The sequence below is a fragment of the Mus musculus genome, chromosome 8, assembly GCF_000001635.26.
Source record: "Mus musculus strain C57BL/6J chromosome 8, GRCm38.p6 C57BL/6J".
NCBI lineage: Eukaryota > Metazoa > Chordata > Mammalia > Rodentia > Muridae > Mus > Mus musculus.
In genome coordinates this window covers 46,817,830-46,835,942 of record NC_000074.6, presented here as the reverse complement: position 1 = coordinate 46,835,942, position 18,113 = coordinate 46,817,830, and the positions used below count along the sequence as shown (strand labels likewise).

At 43.9% G+C, this 18,113-nt stretch overlaps 1 protein-coding gene and 1 long non-coding RNA gene across 10 annotated transcripts in view; one reads left to right on the top strand and one right to left on the bottom strand.

The window, feature by feature from the left end:
• Window positions 1-18,113, bottom strand: part of Irf2 (interferon regulatory factor 2) — a 107,714-nt gene that overhangs the window by 11,516 nt on the left and 78,085 nt on the right. For 7 of the 9 annotated variants that reach the window (NM_008391.4, XM_006509288.3, XM_006509289.4 and 4 more), the window contains exon 6: window positions 17,035-17,152. The exons of the other annotated variants lie outside the window; for them this stretch is intronic. In NM_008391.4, coding sequence (NP_032417.3) covers window positions 17,035-17,152 — 118 coding nt within the window. The remainder of the gene's footprint in view (window positions 1-17,034; window positions 17,153-18,113) is intronic. 9 annotated transcript variants of the gene reach the window in all.
• Gm39170 lies at window positions 5,546-9,242 on the top strand. Its single transcript, XR_870416.3, has 3 exons — window positions 5,546-6,130; window positions 7,529-7,632; window positions 9,026-9,242. It is a non-coding gene; the product is annotated as a predicted gene, 39170 (long non-coding RNA).

Here is an 18,113-nt window from a genome sequence, read left to right as displayed (position 1 = left end):
AAAGAGAAGTAAGCTGGGTGTTAACGAGTTTTCCAGAGGTCATCAAAGCATGAGGCAGCCATAATCAACATTGTTCTTAAGCAGTTGAGGTTGTTTGAACATTTCTGTCATCAGAATGAAGCATCAATATCCTGGTCCCAACAAAGGAACTGGGTCACAGAGGGGCAGAAAGACTTCCCCACACTGAGCCCTCACAGTGTGGTTCTGCACAGCGCTCTGTTCCTCTCTGTTTCCCATCCTTCTCCAACTGCGAAATGCTCACTTTTTGCCAAAAGAGGCCACACTCCATCCAGTCTCCCTAAAAACATTATCAACTGTCAGCAGCTCTGGTTTCTGCCACTCAAATCATCTCTCTGGCTGACGGATTATTTGTAAATTTTAGAACACTAAATAGATTTATTTGATTACTAAGTGTATGTGTGCATGTGAGTGTAAGTACCGTCAGTAGCTACAGGCTTCATATTCCCTTGGAGAGTGAGGCACAGACAGTTGTGAGCTGTACAACATAGGTACTGGGAACTGAACTAAGGTCCTCTGCAAGAGAAGAACACCCTCTTAACCACAGAGCCATCTCTTCAGCCCCAGCATTTTTAAAACATTTACATTTTCTGGGATTGGTGGTGTATATCTTTAATCCCAGCACTTGAGAGGTAGACACAGGAAGATCTGAGTTCTAAGCCAGCTGGTCTATAAGATGAGTTCCAGGTCGATCAGGGCTACATAGTAAGACACTGTCATAGATACATATGCTCACATGTGAGCACTTGTGTGTGTGTGTGTGTGTGTGTGTGTGTGTGTGTGTGTGTGTGTGTGTGTGTGTGTAAGTTTCTGTACGGGCCAGAAGAAGGCATCAGATGCCCTGACCTTTGTGAGCCTCCTAGCAAGGATGCAGAGACTTGAACTGAGGTTCTCTGGAAGAGCATCTCTCCTGCCCCAGGCAGATTTAATCTTAAGGAACTTTCTGTTCTAACTGCTATCGGAGGACAGTAAAGATATTGCTGTCTGGTTTCTACTCATGGAAAGCTCCAGAGATGGTGGGAACTCATAGGATCTTTAGTAAAGTGAGGTTGGGAAAAGGAACCATGGTGACAATGTAAGCACTGAATGCCAGAGCACACAGAATGGAAGGAAACTGGATACTGCTTGCATTTTGTTGGCAGTGAAATAATTAAAGAGATGAAAGAGAAACCATATATAGGAGGCAGAGACCAAAGTCATTTTATACTTAAATGTATGGTGTTTGGGGAGCAGTTATGTAATTCACTCATCTCTGAGTGCGGACACTGAACTCACAGGTTTCCTCTGCCCCGCCCCTCAAGCAAAGGGAATGAAAGAGGAACAGGAACAAAGAAAATGGCAGTATTTATCCTATAGAAAGTCCTACAAAGTAGGTAGGTGACGAGAAAAACCAAGCAGAGGGATGTGTGTGTGTGTGTTTTGTATGTATATACTTGTGTTTATATGCATGTGTGCATGTGTTTTGTATGCAATTGTATATTTGTGTGTATGTGTGATGCGTATATGCATATGCATGTGTCTTTTGTATGTATGTGTGTACATGTGTTTGTGCGTGTATGTATGTTTTCATGTATGTGTGTATGTGTGTCTATGTAGGCTTTTGTGTGTGTGTGTGTGTGTGTATATAGTGCATGAGTTTGTGTGCATGTGTGTGTTCATGCATGTGTTCATGCATGTGTGCAAATGTATGTGCATGCATGTATGTGTGTGTACAGTAGATGCATGAAGCATACAGAACAATGGAATTAGGGTCCTACAATTAACTTTATTTAAATCAAAGCCCCTTTCACTGCAGTGTACCAAAGCTCCTTCCTCCTTTTGCTGTCACCCCTAACAGAACAGCAGCAGGAAGCTGGCTAGGACTATAAACAATGGCCCAGCTCAGGTATCCATTGCTTCTGTCCTTTTGTTCTCCCAGGAGTATTCTTTCTCTCTGTTCTCTTCCTCACAAAGCCCGGCTTAGTTATCCAAGCTACTCAGACAGGTGGAGTGCCTGCTCAGCACAGACTGCTGTCTGGTTCTGGCAGGGGCAGGGAGGACGCAATGGAGACAAGGATCAGGTCTGTAAGAAGTCTAGAGGGCGGCAGGCCAGCAAATAACCACCTTGGGTGAGAACAGAAGACAGAGAACACGGAAAAGGAAAAAGCAAGGGACAAAATCAAAGGGACATCCAAGCTGGGGGTGACAAGTACTCTTTTCCAACTAGAAAACCAAAGGCTTCAATAAGGTAGGACTAGAAGAGATGAAGCTGAGTGAGTTCTGGGCACTGCTCAGACGGCCCTGTTTCCTAGAGCCCTTCCTGAGCCCGACCCACAGATTCATTTGACCTAAGCATTTCTCACACCCTGCAAATGGAGCTCAGCCCAAAACTGCATGAGCTTGTAGCACATCCCGATTTTCTGCCTCGGTTTCTGGTTAACTCTATGTGGCTTTTCTTGACCTTTCATTTGTATGTACAGCATCTCTCGAGAGCTGAGAGATACTCTAAGCCCTTCCTGGACTCCATCATGGCCCATGCTCATGGCTGGCACCAGCAAAGAAGCTCAACCGACTTCTTTATCGACAGATATTTAGTGAAGGGATCCAGACTCCAGACTCGGCAGCTGCAAGGAGTCTTTCAGGAGTTCAGAACAACTTGCAAATATGGGGCACGCCAATCAATGCTTTCTAGCAAATGTCAAGACTTACAGCGAGTGGGCTCACTTAAATTGTCCAAAATGATAAAGACCCAAGAGGCTATATTGCTATGACGAGTTAGGGTTAAAAACATTCTTAATGGATGAGAAAATTCTGTCTTGTTGCTGCTTTTGCTTGGTACTAGTGACACAGCCAAGTGCATTTCTGTAAACTCATGGGAGAATCGTGGGGCTGGGCATCTAACTCAGTGGTAAAATGTTGAATTGTACACCTAAAAGGAATTAATTTTGTCTTCTGTTTCATTTAATGTACATGACTTGAGAGTAAACGCAGACAAGTAGCTCTGCTTAAATTATTAGTGGCTCCTGAACACTTGCTACTAGGACAGACTGCTAAGTGTCTGCCTTCTGGGGCTAAGAACTAGATAGTCTATACAATTATCATCTCTAAGGCCAAACTTCCCACATAGGTCTGTGCTATTTTGGGAGGAAGGTGAGGTCCTCCATCCACTCAAGGATGAGAGCCCTCTGGAGACGTCCCAACTCTCAACTGCAGGCCCTCCATAGAAACAGGGGAACCCCCACATCTGAGAAGCTCTGTGGGTGTGTGTAGGTGCTATCAGTCATCTGCTTCTTTCCATGGCACCTCTAGGTGCTAGATAATGAGTAACTAGTGCTAGATAATGACTGAAAAACAGCAATAAAATCCGACTTTTGGAGCACAACCTCTGAAAAGCCTCCCAACCCAACCCTATAAGGAAAACACACAGCAGTTATGACCCTTACTTTAGACAGTGTGTGTGTGTGTGTGTGTGTGTGTGTGTGTATGTGTATATATATATATATACATATATATTATCAAGCAAAGGCCATCGGCTAGAACATGACAGGATTTAAGAACAGCCTTACTTTGGCTCCAAATTTCAAGTCTTTTGTGGCAAGGACTCCCTACATAAAAGCAGCCCAGATAGTTCAAACTGAGCTCTTCTTACTAAGCCCTCTTGAGACAAAACCTTTCAAATCTCACCTTAATGAATCTTGGACTCATGGCCAACAGTGAAATTTCTTCTCAATGGCTTCCTGTTTGGTGCCAGAAATTGTCCACTGGGTCAGCAAGCAAGACATCCACCAAGCTTGTCCAACCGAGTAAGGTCAGTCCCTCATGCAAGGTCACCCTCCGGGAATGTAACCTTATCAGAGTCTAGTTGCTAAGGATCCCAACAGTATTATTATTCATAGCCAGTTAGCGATGGCCAGACCGGTTTGATTGCTTAAAAGGTCATTCTTGCTTTATTAAGAATTGTTGAGTTGGTGTAAGGCCCCGTCTGAGAAAGCAGCTCTCAGGCTTCAGATGAACTGCCTTAAAGCAGAGACTATTGGAACCAGAAAGGCCCTTGAGGGGAACTGCTCCCATCATTTTACAGTGTAAAAGGCTGAAAGGCTGGGGTGAGGTAAATTGCCAGGGTTACCAGGTAGCTACAGGGCCACGCGATGAACTTACTGACTGTGCATGCAAAAACCAGACGATCCACATCACACTATAAGAAAAACTGTATTAGAAAGTTTGAGGGCTAAAACTGCTAATACTGGCCCCGCTGCTCTGACACAGCCTACAGGGAGAAACTTCTCCTACTCAGATGCATGTTAATTTGATTTTGAAAATGCAATCATCCTATATCCCCTCCAAACAGAGAGTGATCAACTGCCTGTTTTATTTGATCCTCACAACTCCATGGAGTAAGTGGAATCTCTAGCCTCACCTTCATTTTCTAGAACACTGTACCTTTCCATTTTACAGATAATAAAGTATGCGCTGCTTCCGACTCACATATACACTGTGTGGTGGTTTAAATAACGATGGACCCCATAGGCTCATAGGGCACTCTTAGGAGGCATGGCCTTCTTGAGGCAGGTGTAGTTATTGGAGGACGTGTCACTAGGGGCTGGGGGCTTTTCAGAAGCTCAAGGCAGGCCTAGTGGCTCACAGACTTCTGCTGCCTGCTGATCCAGATGTAGAACTCTCAGCTCCCTCTCCAGCAGCATGCCTTCCTGCATGCCACCATGCTTCCTATGCCATGACGACAATGGACTGAATGTCTGAACTGTAAGCCAGCCCCAACTATTTGCCATTTGTTTCTTGTCTCTTCACAGCGATAGCACCCCTAAGGCACACTGAGTCTCAGATTTTAAGGAGTATGAATCAAAAACTGTAAAAGTAGGTCTAGAATCCAAGCCGTTGAAGTGTTAATCTAGGGCCCCATCTCTATCAAATACAGCAATCATTCTTTGTAAAATGTGGCCACTACTAGGTTGGGAGAGAAAGAGTCACACCGTGGTTAGGAACATAAGGCCAGGGCTGAGTTCTAACCTGGGTCAGCTGTCTGGGGTAGCTAGCATCAGGGCTATTATCTGGCTTATGGTAGCATTAGGCTACTCCTACCTCAAGTAGTTGAGGCAGGTGTAAGAAGAAGCAACAGTTTAGCTGGTACAGAGGGGACTCGTCAACCAGAGGGCACAGAGCATCACATGCTATTGCATAGAGCAGAGCACACGGGCCTCCTAGTAAAACTCTGCAGGGTTAGTCAGCGGCTCAGGGGTGCTAGGCTAGCAGGAAGGGAGAGTCTAGGTGTGGTGCTTAGTCCTAAGTTCTCCCACCAACCTCCTTCTCTACAGCTTGCCACACACTGTTGGACTATTCAGGCCCGTTCAAGCTCAAACACAGGTCTGCACATGATAGGCCAACCTGATAGGCCAGGACAGGTGATGGCAGACATGAAGGAGACTCCAGTGTGCTTTGCATTGGAGGCAATGGTAACATGGTACTAGGGGCAGTTTCAAAAGAAGGAAAAAGATCGCCATGTGACTGAGAACAAGCAGGAATTGGGGAGAATGGAAGCAGAGTCAGGTGGGAAGCAAAGTCTGACTGTAAACAGTGTCAGAAACGGAAGAAGACAGAGAGGGCCCAAGGATGAGGGCGGAGCACCTGATGGTTAATTATCAACAGGTGGAGGTGAACGGGAATGAGAGGAGGAGAGACAACCTCATGGAAAAACGCCAGCCTTCTAATAAAAAACCTTCGTAACTCTGGAAAAACAGCAGCCAAGCCCCACCACTTATGGGTCCTGATTAGCAGATGGCGACTGTCCCACCTGTGTGACCCAGACCTGGGGGCCCAAGCTGCCAAACAGAACAAACTGTATTTTCCTTTTGTTTCCTGTTGATTAACTTTTTTCTAGATTTTGAGACTCAGCTTAAAACAAACAGAACAACAACAACAACAAAACACTACTTAAAGCTAAGGTTGTGTAATTCAGTACTGGAGTGTTTGTCCAGCGTACACAAGGTCCTGGATTCACTCCCCAGCAACTCAGAAATAGAAGAAAAGGGAAAGATTAAAAGGCTCCTGAAACCCAACCTTTGCTTTACATAAAGCTGATCAAATTGGAAGAAGCTGCCAGAAAAGACAGGCCTTTAAGGTATGTTTTGAGTAGCTAAAATTAAGATAACCTATATTATTTCCTAATTTTCCTGCATCCAGGTTGATTTATGCCCGTCAGAGTGAATAATGCCCCTTGTTTCTTGTGACCTTTGCCTTATCAAAGGGTGGGGCTCCTTTCTCACAAGAAACACAAAGGGGCAGAGAAAGCACTGCCTCACGAGTTGGGCAGAGTGAGGATCCTGCAAGCGTCCTAGTCTGGCCCGCAGATCCACTCCATATGGCTCAGCAGCAGCTCTGGTACCTCAGGCAGGATGGCAGCAGGACACCGTCAGAACAATTTGACATGTCCTACACACAGAAGTCACCCAACACCCAAGCAAAAGTCAATGCTAAGGAAAAGAAAAAGGCTCTCTGCCCTTTGAGAGAAATGGGGACACTTTTCTGGGCGCTAACCCTGTGACTTAACCATTCAGAGGTAAGGGAACTTTAGAAGACACAGTTCGCAAGGATACATCACACCGTTTACACTGCCTGTCTGCCTGCCTGTCAGTGTGTAAAATGCAAATAGATATCCACAAAGGCCAGAAAAGGATGCCAACCTTTCTGGAATTGTAGTCACAAGGGCAGTTGTCAGCTGTCCAACATGGATACTGGGAAACACATTGTATGAGTGTGTGCGTGCATGCGTATATGTATGTAGACACTAACCAAGGGTTCCTTTGTCAGGACAACAGTACCCCATAGTTTTCACTTATGAAACCAGCCAAGTCTGGCCAGAATGAAAGTGTATCAGTGGCTAATCTCCACTGAACTCAGTGATTTTTCAGTCCAGATCCTGGACTCTAAAGGCTATAAAATGAAGTAGCCCATCCCAGCTTCCAGTTCTCATACTTTCATCAACATATGGCGCAATCACCTTGTGTTGGGGCCAAAATACAAAACTGAAATGCAACCCAGGTTTTGAAGCAAGTCAGTGGGAAGTGAGAAATGGTGTCATTCATAAATAAAGAGAATTTTGAGGTCAAGAGACAGAGCCTTTCAGAATCCACCATAGCCATGGATCCAGATTTCTTGTTTCTCCATTCTATCCACAAGCCTCAAAGACCGAGGTGGCCAATAAGGCATGTGTGGGACTTTGCTATAGGCAATGTGGCCAAGTCTGTTTGAAGTTTAAAGTCTGAATGAATAACATGACAAACATCGGCACTGATGGGCCATCCAGTGAGCTACATGATGGTTCTATTTCATTTCAATGACTCATTTTATAACAGCAACCAGCTAAACAGGAAGATGTCTTTGACTAATTTTGCGGCTATTCATTGCTAATGTACTATTAAGTCTGTTAACTATTGACTTCCTGGTCACTATTAAGACCAGGAAGAGAAGCATTCATCTAGCAGGTGATGGTCTCGGGAACCCTGTCTTTGCCCCCCAGACTCAACCTTATGCAAAAGGGCAAAGAATGGTCAGAAATCCTACATACTGAAGACCACCAAGATGACAAGAAGAAAAGAAAAAAAGGAGAAAGAAAAGGAGAAAGTAAGGAAGAAAGGGAGGGAGGGAGGGAGGGAGGGAGGGAGGAAGGAAGGAAGGAAGGAAGGAAGGAAGGAAGGAAGGAAGGAAGGAAGGAAAAGGAAGATAGAGCTGGAGGACATGTTGCTTAGTGAACTGAGGCAAGTACAGAAAAACAGTACTGCTTGGTCTCAGCATGAATCAAAGTAAAGCTGATCTCACTGGAAACAGAGAGGAAGGTAATCAATGGAGGCTAGTCATGGAGGGAGGGACAAGGGAAGCTGCTGCCCCAAGGCCGCAGAGCATGGTTAGCATTGAGGAGTGACTCGTCGGGGTCTTCAGCATTGCATGCTCCCAGCCTTGGTGATACTGCACTGGGGGCTCCCAAATGGCTGGAAGAATTCATTTTTGTTTTAAACAAAACAAAAAAGCCCCTCCCCCCAAAAAACCCTCCTAACTTCCCAAAAAGAAAATGTCGATGTGGTGGCAGATGCTTTCACTAGCATAATGAATTAATTGTCCCTATGGTGTGTGCATCGATCACAGCATCCTACTGCATCCTTTATAAATTCATAGTGATCACTTGCCAATTAAAAGCAGGTAAGTTAGCATTACAAATGATCACAGAAAGCCACGGTACAACGCTAGCTGTGGTTTGGCAGACTGAGGCTTACTTCACCCGATAAATGCAGGGAAACTCCAGAACCATCCAACACATTCAAAGCGAGGTGTGTCTTAAGAAACCGAGTCTGGAGTTTGGGGGAGAAGTATTTCTAAGGACTCCAAGAGGCATATGTAAATTCTCCAGGCCTGCCTACTAAGAAAGCTACCTGGTACCCCATAGGAAGAGACAGAAATGGATGCTACTTCACAGGGGCAGGAGGCAGGAAAGAGGGGATACCTCCAAAAGTGGGGTGAATCTCCAAAATCTAGGGGGATGATGGATACAGACAGTTTCTGGCTGTGGCCTCCTGTCAGTCAGTGTGCAGCTAAGAATTCGACAGAAAACTACCTATACGAGAGGCGTGGTGTATCTTTGTTGGTTCTTTCAAGTTCTCAATAACATCAGAAGGCCAGATTGAAGCAAAGTTTTATAGACTACTAAGTATCCCTTGGCCACACAGCCTCAACTCTGGATTCTATGTCCAGATTCAAGCTAAGTTCCCTGCCAGGCCTCTGGCTTTATAAGGTGCACCCAGCCAGAGTCTGTTTATCATAGCCTCTCAGCAGGATAGTACTGGGATGCAATGCGCTTCCCACCCACTTGACTGAAATCGGAAGGCACAGTGCTTGCTCTGGGGCATTCTATTGTCCATATTATGCTTCAATGTAAAAAAATTTTTGTTTGTTTGTGTGTGTTTGTTTATGTGTGTCTGTCTGTCTGTCTTGTCTATCCATATGCACACATATTTGTTTGCAGGTATCCCCAACGGCCAGAAGAGGATCTCAGATTCGCTGGAACTGGAGTTACAGGCAGTGTCTGTGAGCTGCCCAGCATTCATACTGGGAACCAAACTCTGATCCACTAAAGAGCAGCTGGCACTCCTAACTGCTGACAGCCCCCAAATCTCAATTTGAAACATCTTCCCAATAATTTGAATAAAATCCAACTTTCTTATTTACCATGATCTACTTAAGTTCCCTGCCTACTTGTATTAGTCAAGGTTCTCTAGAGCAACAGAACTGAAAGTGTGTGTGTGTGTGTGTGTGTGTGTGTGTGTGTGTGTGTGTGTGTCTTACAGGCTATGGTTCAGCTACCCCAACAATAGCTGTCTACCAACAGAAAATCCAAGAGTCCAGTATTTGCTTAGTCCATGAGGCTGAATATCTCAACTGATCTACAGTATATTCCATTCTATATATACAGATACTGAAGAAGCAGGCTCTAATGCCTGTGAAGGAATGGACTTGCCAGCAAGAGTGAGGGCAAGCAGGCAACAAGCAAAGAATCTTCCTTTTTCCAATCCTTGATATAGGCTGGTAGCAGAAGGTGTGGCCCAGATTAAAGGTGAACATACCCACCTCAAAAGAGCTAGATTAGGTGCATCATTCCATATCAGAGATTCAGATTAAAAATGGATCTTCCCACTTCAAATTATTTGATTAAGAAAAAAACCCTCACAGTGTACCCAGACACTTGGGTTTTGGTTCATTACAGATATAGTCAAGTTGAAAGCCATGAATAACCACCAAAAGTTCACCCCTAGTTAACTTGACATGAAATCGTATCTTATGTCGTGCTTAATTTCCAAATGAAAACAATAACCAGCTCATAATTATACATAACATGATATGACTATCATACATATAATGACAAATGTATTATATATTTAACCAGGTCATAATTATGATATAATTATCCCTTATATAACCACAAACTTGGGATGTAAAAAGACTTGGGAAAGAGATAAATATGATAAAATATATTTAAATTTAAAACTTATTTTAATAATAAAATATAGTAAAATAATTCCGACTAAGGAAAAATTTATATCTTATCTAAAACAAAAGGTAAATAATACTTTGTTTTAGAAATAAAATGTTAAGTATTGTTAGAAAAGTGAGTATTTACATACTAAAATTTATTAAAGTATTTTGCAGTAGGTGGCAATGTGTCTTAACGAACATTCTTTTGGGATCTCAGAACTTAAATACTATGACCACTGATATGCTCTTAATTGGTGTTAAATTACATGATAAAGAAATCAAGGACAGAAAACTCAGATATATGCACAAATGCCTTCTTACCAAAATATGACAGAAATACTCTTGTCAGTTATCATCCTCATGTCTGCAACTGGGCACATGACCTTGGCTGGTATTTATAACTACCTTCCTCTACTACCCATTCTGTATTTCCTCCACCCTTGGCAAGACCTGCACCAAGTCTTGGCTTTTTTCCTGGAGGAGTGATCCATACTTTCATTTCTGAAGGGTCTGTGCCCTTTGTCATCCTGCCTGGATTAAGTTGTTGTAGCTTCCTATTGACTTTAATAACAGGATGTGGTTGCACCAAGAGATGCCCTAAAGGATCTCCCACACTCCAGACATAATCCTTCTTGCCTCCATTGTGGAGGAGCAATCCAATTTCCCCATGGTAATCTGGATCAATCACCCCTCCTAACAATGTTATTCCTTTCTTAGCCTTGGTTTAAGGGCATCAGAAGCCCTAAGTAGGCAGAAGGGAGTCTGAGAGTCCAGCTCAGTGAAATGTTTGTTGTGGCTCCTGGCAGGAGCTCTCTCCCATCTGCAACACAAATTTCTAAGCCAGCAGACTTTAAGGCCATGGGAACAGAAAGTAAAGATTTTCCTTATGGGTCACTAGGGTTGACAGTGAGTGGAACTACCTTGTCTACCCTCTGATTTCTGAATCCTGGCTATGGGAAAATTGTACCATATCTTAGACATTAATTCAAAGCATATAGCACCTTTGGGGAATCCTGCCCAGACCTTCAGACTTCTGCCACCTAATTAATGCTACAACTGTGTTTTTAAAAAGGCCATTTTAACTATCAGGCTAGCTGCTTCAGAATGGTGGGAGACACGGTAAGACCAGTGGACCACAATTGTGGTACCACTATCACATTTCTCTGGCTGTAAAGTTAAATTCCTTGATCAGTAGCAATACTATGTGAAATACTGTGGTGGTAGAAAAGTGATGTATTCTGTAAATCCATGGATGGTAGTTTTGACAGAAGCATTACATGAAGGAAAGGCAAATCCATTACCATAATAAGTAGCTACTCTAGTAAGGGCAGAGCATTGTCTTTTCCACAGAGGAAGGGGCCCAATGTAGTCAACCTGCCACCAGGTCATTAGCTGGTCACTCCAGGGGATGGTGTAGTATCTGGGACTCTGTGTTGGTTTCTGATGATAGATATGAAACTCAGTAGCAGCTGTAGTCAGGTGAAACTTAGAGAGTAGAAGTCCTTGTCAAGCCCGTGTATAACCTCCATCTCTGCCACCAGGGCCACTTTATTCATGGGTTCTCTGGGCAATGATAGGGATAGCTAGGGAAAGAGGCTGACTGTCCACAGAATGGGTCATCCTATGTACTCGATTACTAAAAGCTTCCTCTGCCAAAGTCACCTTTCAAGATCATTTACATGGGGCACAAGTATCTTCACATAGCCTCCCCGTTTGGAGAGATCTAGCCACATCTTCCCCAAATGTCTTTCTCACCAATTTTCCAACCTTGCCTTTTCCAAGTCCCTGACCATCCAGCCAATCCATTGGCTACAGCCCATGAATCAGTGACAATTCACATCTGGTCATTTCTCCTTCCAAGCAAACTGTATGACCATGGGGACTACCCTAATCTCTGCCTACTGTGAAGATGTACCTTCACTGATGTCATTCAGGGTTGTCTCAGAAAGGGAGTTGTAATGCTACAGCTGTCCATTTCTGGGCAACGTCTGCATAGCGTGTAGAATCAGGCCCTAGTCTTCTTTCCTTCACTCGGATGATCATAGGGCACACCCCATGAGGCTCTATGTGGATGCTTGGGAAGAGATGACACTGTAACAGGAGTAGAAACCATAGGTGTTTGAGCAATTCCTTATTGTAAATTATTTGTGCCTTTAGGACTTCCTAGGTCTAGTCACATATATACCACTTCCATTTGACGACAGATTTCTGCTGTACACACCCTGTTTTATAACTTGGTGCATCAGAGAACACTCAGCTCATGACGGGAAGTTCAGACTGCATGGTAACTTTGGGGCCAACTGTCAAGCATTCAGTTTCCACCAAGGCCCAACAGCAGGCAAAGAACTGTCTCTCAGAGAAAGAAGAGTTGTCTGCCGATGATGGTAGAGCCTTGCTCCAAAATCCCAAAGGTCTCTTCTGTGATTCACCTCTAGGGGCCTGCCAAAGGCTCCAAACAGTATTGACACCTCAAGTACCACTAAGCCTGCTGGATCATATGGTCCAAGGGGGTAAAGCAGCCTGGACCTGTTGAAGAGCCCCCTCCTGTTTCAGACCTCATTCAAAGCTAGCAGCTTTCCAAATCACTTGGAATACAGGCTGGAATAACATACCCACATGAGGAATAGGCTGTCTTAAGAATCCAAACAGACCCACTAACTGTCATAACATTCAGCCCTTCTTTCTTGTTGGTAACAGGGACCGAGTGCAATAACTTATTCCTCACCTACGAAAGAATACCTTTACATGACACACACCATTGGACTCCTTGAAGTTTTGGTTGGATTTATTTCTCATCCTTTGATGAGAATGTGTTACAGAAAAATCCAAAGTGGTTGTTGCCTCTTGCTCATTGAGTCCAGTCAGCATATCATCATCAATATAGTGCACCAATGTGATATTTTTTTGGAAGAGAAATATGATCCAGATCTCTTTGAACAAAGTTGTGACACAGGGCTGTAGAGTTCTTATGTCCTTGAGTAAAACCGTAAAGGTATACTGCTGGCCTTGCCAACTGAAGGCAAACTGCTTCTGATGGTCCTCACGGACAGGTACCAAGAAAAAGGCATTTGCTAGATCAACAGCTGCATACCATGTACAAGAAGCTGCATTAATCTGCTCAAGGAAGGACACCGCATCTAGTACAGATGCTACAAATTGGGAGTCACTACTTGATTAAGTTTTCAATAGTCATGCTCCATGATACAGTGTCTTTTGCACTAGCCATATAGGAGAGTTAAAGGGAGATGCGGTGGGAACCACCGTCCCTGTGTATTTCAAGTCCTGGAGGGTGGCACTCATTTCTTCAATTCCTTCTGGAATGGGAAATTGCCTTTGATTCATTATTTCCCCCTGGGGGAGACAACTCCAATGGCTTCCATTTAGCCTTTTCAACCATAATATCCCTCACTCCACAGGGAACCAGTGTAGGATCATACCAACGTCTATTTAGATGTCTATCCCAATTACACATTCTGGATCTGGGAAATGAACTACAGGATGAGTTCAGGGACCCCTTGGGTCTGTTAGTTGTACTTCATCCAAAACTCTGTTAATCACCTGACTTCCATAAGCCCCTTCTTTAACATGAGGGCTACCATGTTTCTTGAAATCTCCCAGACTCAGTGTCAATTCAGAACCAGTATCCAATAGACCCTGGAAATTCTGACTGTTTCCTTTCTGATCGTTACAGTCACCCTGGTAAAAGGCCATATATCCTTCTGGGGGGAAGGAGTGGAGAAAGACTAACTCCTTTTATCAAGATCCTTCCTTAGGGGCCATCGCTTCATTCCAAGGGTTCTGGGTCTGCAAACGGGCTGAAGCCTGAAAACTGGTTTATAGGCTGGAATTGCCTTTTGCCACTATCCATTGTAACCTTTCCTTCATTTGTTTGAGAATTTTTCCACTGACACATAGTAACTACAAATGCAGTGGGCTTTTTATCTACTTCATGCCTGGGAACACCATATTGATTAGCCAGCACCTAAAGTCCACATGAGTCATCTAATTATAAAATTTACTTTATCTGCATCGCCCATTATAGCTCAGGACACTATGAATATTGCTTGGTCTATGCTGGTGATAACTACAATCACCTCACCTCTGGCTATTCGGTGCCCCTTTGTGCCCCAATTAAACCTACTGCATTTAATTCATCCAACTGAGCAGTAGTGTTTCCAACCCTAAGATCTGACACGAGAAAAAGGGAAACAAAGCTCTTCAGCTATGCCAGGGCCCTCTCACCAATTTAATTGTCTTACATAAGACTAGTGAAGAACGCATCTTCCGGGCCTTCCTATGTGAAGGACGGCATGTCCACTCTAGCACTGCAATTTCCCTGAGTCGTAAAAGCCCTTCATTAACACTAAGCCAAGGAAGATCAGCCGTCTCCAATTCCTCCTTGATAGGCCATCTTTTGACAAGTGCTTCACCAACCATTCAAACAAAATTTTCACAGTCCTTTTAACTGAGCAAACTTCCGTATTAAACCTAGGACCTCCCTTCAGAGGGACCGTATCAATAAACTCAGTCTTATGTTCCTCCTGCGTTATCCCACACCCAAAAAACCCCACACATATTTCCTAGAGTTCTGCATAAACGATCAGCAAACTTGTTAAACTCTTTAGTAGTGTATGGGGTGCACTTCCTTGTGATCCACACATTCCGGCTCCCTTCTAGGAGCCTGCTTAGCCTTAAGTCTGATTATAGGTCTAGAGGTAAGTATTGGTGGGCCCTGAGGGACAACAGTATTGTCATGGCTGGCATCTCTTTCAGAGAAAGTTACTGCTGGTTTAGCAGACAATGAGGGATTCATTTCCTTGGTCAAAGGTAAAAAGGGCAAAATTTCAGAGGGGGTAGTGTGAGTCTATCTGCTGAGGGTAGAGAGACTAAGACCTCAGGTAAAAATAAACCCTCAAGAACCTGAGGGCTCAAAGTTCTCAACTTCAATTGAGTCTCCCCACATATTTCCATCCCAAGTTACAGGATCCGGTTCTTGACCAATTAATGTCCTTACTCCAACATCCTCCAAGACTGGGACTTGAATTTTCACTGTTACTCAGTCATCCTTACAATGAGGCCTTTGGTTTGGTTTTCTGCAACTTGTGCTCTGTGGCTGCCAGAGAGACGATTCTCTACCGGGGCACACTTAGAAACCTTTAGGCTGTTTCTGTGCATTTGGAGCTGGTCAGCTTTACACTGTTGTTCTGCACACTATTCAGAGACACTAACCGGTGGTTAGATTTATTTCGGAGCTCATTATTTTCCACTGTTAAATGATCTAGAGAGACTAGGGGTACTCAACAATCATCATGTTCCTTATTTTTCCATAAACTGTCAAACGTTTTCTATCCTGGGCCACCACATCTGTTGCCTCTCACAACTGGTGAATTAGGATACCCAAATGCACTCATCTCTTTCAGTTTATAAAACAGTTCACATCTTTTTAATATTCTTTGAATTCCCAGGAGAGGCCTCAATAACTGTAGGTATTGCCATATTGAAAAGCCTATTCCAGATATTTTAAAAATGCATATTATACTTCTGTTGTTCTAGAGCGATTTCTGATTCTAAAATCTGTATTAGTCAGAGTTCTCTAGAATAACAGAACCAACAGAAAAAAATTATATATATATACACACATATACATGTATATATATGTGTGTGTATGTATATATATATGCAGACATATATTTGTATATACACACATATAAAGGATTTTAGAGTGGCTTATAGACTGTGGTCCAGCTAGTTCGATAAGGTCTGTCTACCAATGAAAAGTCCAAGAATCTAGCATTTGTTCAGTCCATAAGCATGGATATCTCAGCTGTTCTTCAGTGTGTACCAGAATCCCGAAAAAGTGGCTCTAATGCCAGTGAAGGAATGGAATTGCCAATGAGGGTGAGGGCAAGGAGGCAAAAAACTAAAGATCCTCCTTCTTCCATGTCCTTTTTATAGGCTGCCAGCAGAAGGTGTGGCCCAGATTAAAGGTGGACTGTCCCACCTCAAACAATCGGGATTAAAAGTGGGTCCTCTTGTTTTAAAGGATTTAATTAAGGAAAAAAATCCCTCACAGGTGGACCCAGCTGCTTGGGTTTTAGTTAATTCCAGATGTGGTCAAGCTGACAACAGCCATCAAAGAACCGCTGTCTCTGAGGGGATGTCATGAGCAGTCACCATACTTCTGAAACTATGTGACACTGGCTGCTTTCTGTTCCTTCAGATGCTTTTTTGTAGGGTTTCTGTCAGCATCCTGCCTGCCTCCGCATGTCACCTGCTCCTCCTCACACAGGCACTATGGCGGAAGGTCACTCTTCTGAGGACACCCTCCCAACCCATGCAAATCCAGTTTCTAGGTAATTCCTAGTCACCTCCCTTTTCTTCCTTTGCATCACAGACTACAAATGAGGATCCTTTGCTTACCTGTGGCTTTGCCTGTTTACTCGCTCCCCACAAAAGTAGGAATAGAGCCCAGATCGCTCCCTGTTTACTTCATTCCCAGAACTGCATCTCGAGGGTGGAAAAGTCTCTGCAAATCTACTGAGCCAGTCAGTCCTTTGACAGAGGGTTTCTGTGCCTCAGTTTCTTGGCCTATGAAATGTGTGCCACCTCTGGGCAGATGTGCATAAGGTCAATGCTAAGGGGACCCACAGAGATGGTCTTTCCTCTCCTTGGCTCCCAAGTTAAACAAATGACATTTTGTCCACATGGCTGGCCATGATTGATGAAGTGCTGCTAACCGCTAGCCACCAGAGAGGAAGCTTGTATGCCTGGCCTTCTTTTCTTGGTTCTCACTCCTCTACAAACCTTCATATCTCATTGTGGAAGCTCTGAAACCTAGGGGCTAGCACTGGGATTTGGACACGTTCCAAGACCTCCTCTTACTGACTGTGTTATTTTGAGATTACTGGGTTTTTTTTTTTTTTTTTTTTTTTTTTTTTTGTACAGAGTTTAGACCTCAGAGGCTGCTCGTGAGTATAAAAAGAAGATGTCAAAACAGTTTACCTATGATGTTCACCGTACTATCCACTTCATTTTTTATAGCTGAAGTCAGGACCGCATACTCAGGAGAAAAGCCACTTACTCCATTACTAAGCCCCAAAGATGACTCAACTGGTTCTTGCTAGGAAGAAGAAAAGAAAAAAGAATTGAGAACACCTCCTTCCTCTCCCCTTTCTTAGCTTCAATTCTCCCCCTGTCTAATTGGTTGAATCCTGGGGTTAGTCATTCGTGTCATGTCCCAAATGCATCCCCTGTCTCTTTAAATCAGCCTGACATTAAAGAAGCTAGCTATTCGGTTTCTTTCATTTTTCCTCCAAGGAAATGTTCTCAGCACATCTGGCTTGCCCTCGGGAAATACCTGCAGCTGCAGATACACAGAAGACTGTTCTGTGGTTGGACGGAGCCGTAGCACTGTTCTGTGCGTCCCTTGCCTGGGTCCTGAGCCTCCTCCCCCTCTGAGGCAGTACTCAGGAGAACCCACTCCTGGATTCCTGCAGAGAAGGCATGCTTCTAACTTTTGCAATCACTTCTTTAAAATGAACTCTGCCTAGGTGATGAGCCAGTGACCGGAGCTCCAAGGAAAATGGAAGTGAGAACTTGAGCACACTTCATCATGTGCTACGGCCACTTGAGCAACACTGCACTGGTGGCTGGATGGTAACATGAGCCACAACCTTAGCTGAAGTCTCCTCTCACTGGCCTATCACCAGACAGGTAATCCCACCTCCACACCGTCACATCAACATCCTTCCTGTGCCTAAAACTCCCGCCCAGCCCAAGAGGCTACTACATAATGACACTGACGAGGACAAAGGAGAATACATTCTTTCCCTGTTTGAACTCTGTATCTGTTCTTCATTCAAGTGTACTTGAACCCTCCATCTCCTGAGAGTACCGACCAACCAACCAAAGAAAACCAGTTCTAAAGTATGATTGAGACTCAGAACTTTGATGAGGGTATTTCCTTCCGGTAAGACTACATTTGTTTCAGAGACAGCAATAAGCCAGACAAAAGCCACATAGTCGGACAACTCCCGAGGAATCCAAAATGGAAGAAATAGCTGGAGGAAGAAAGTGGAGAT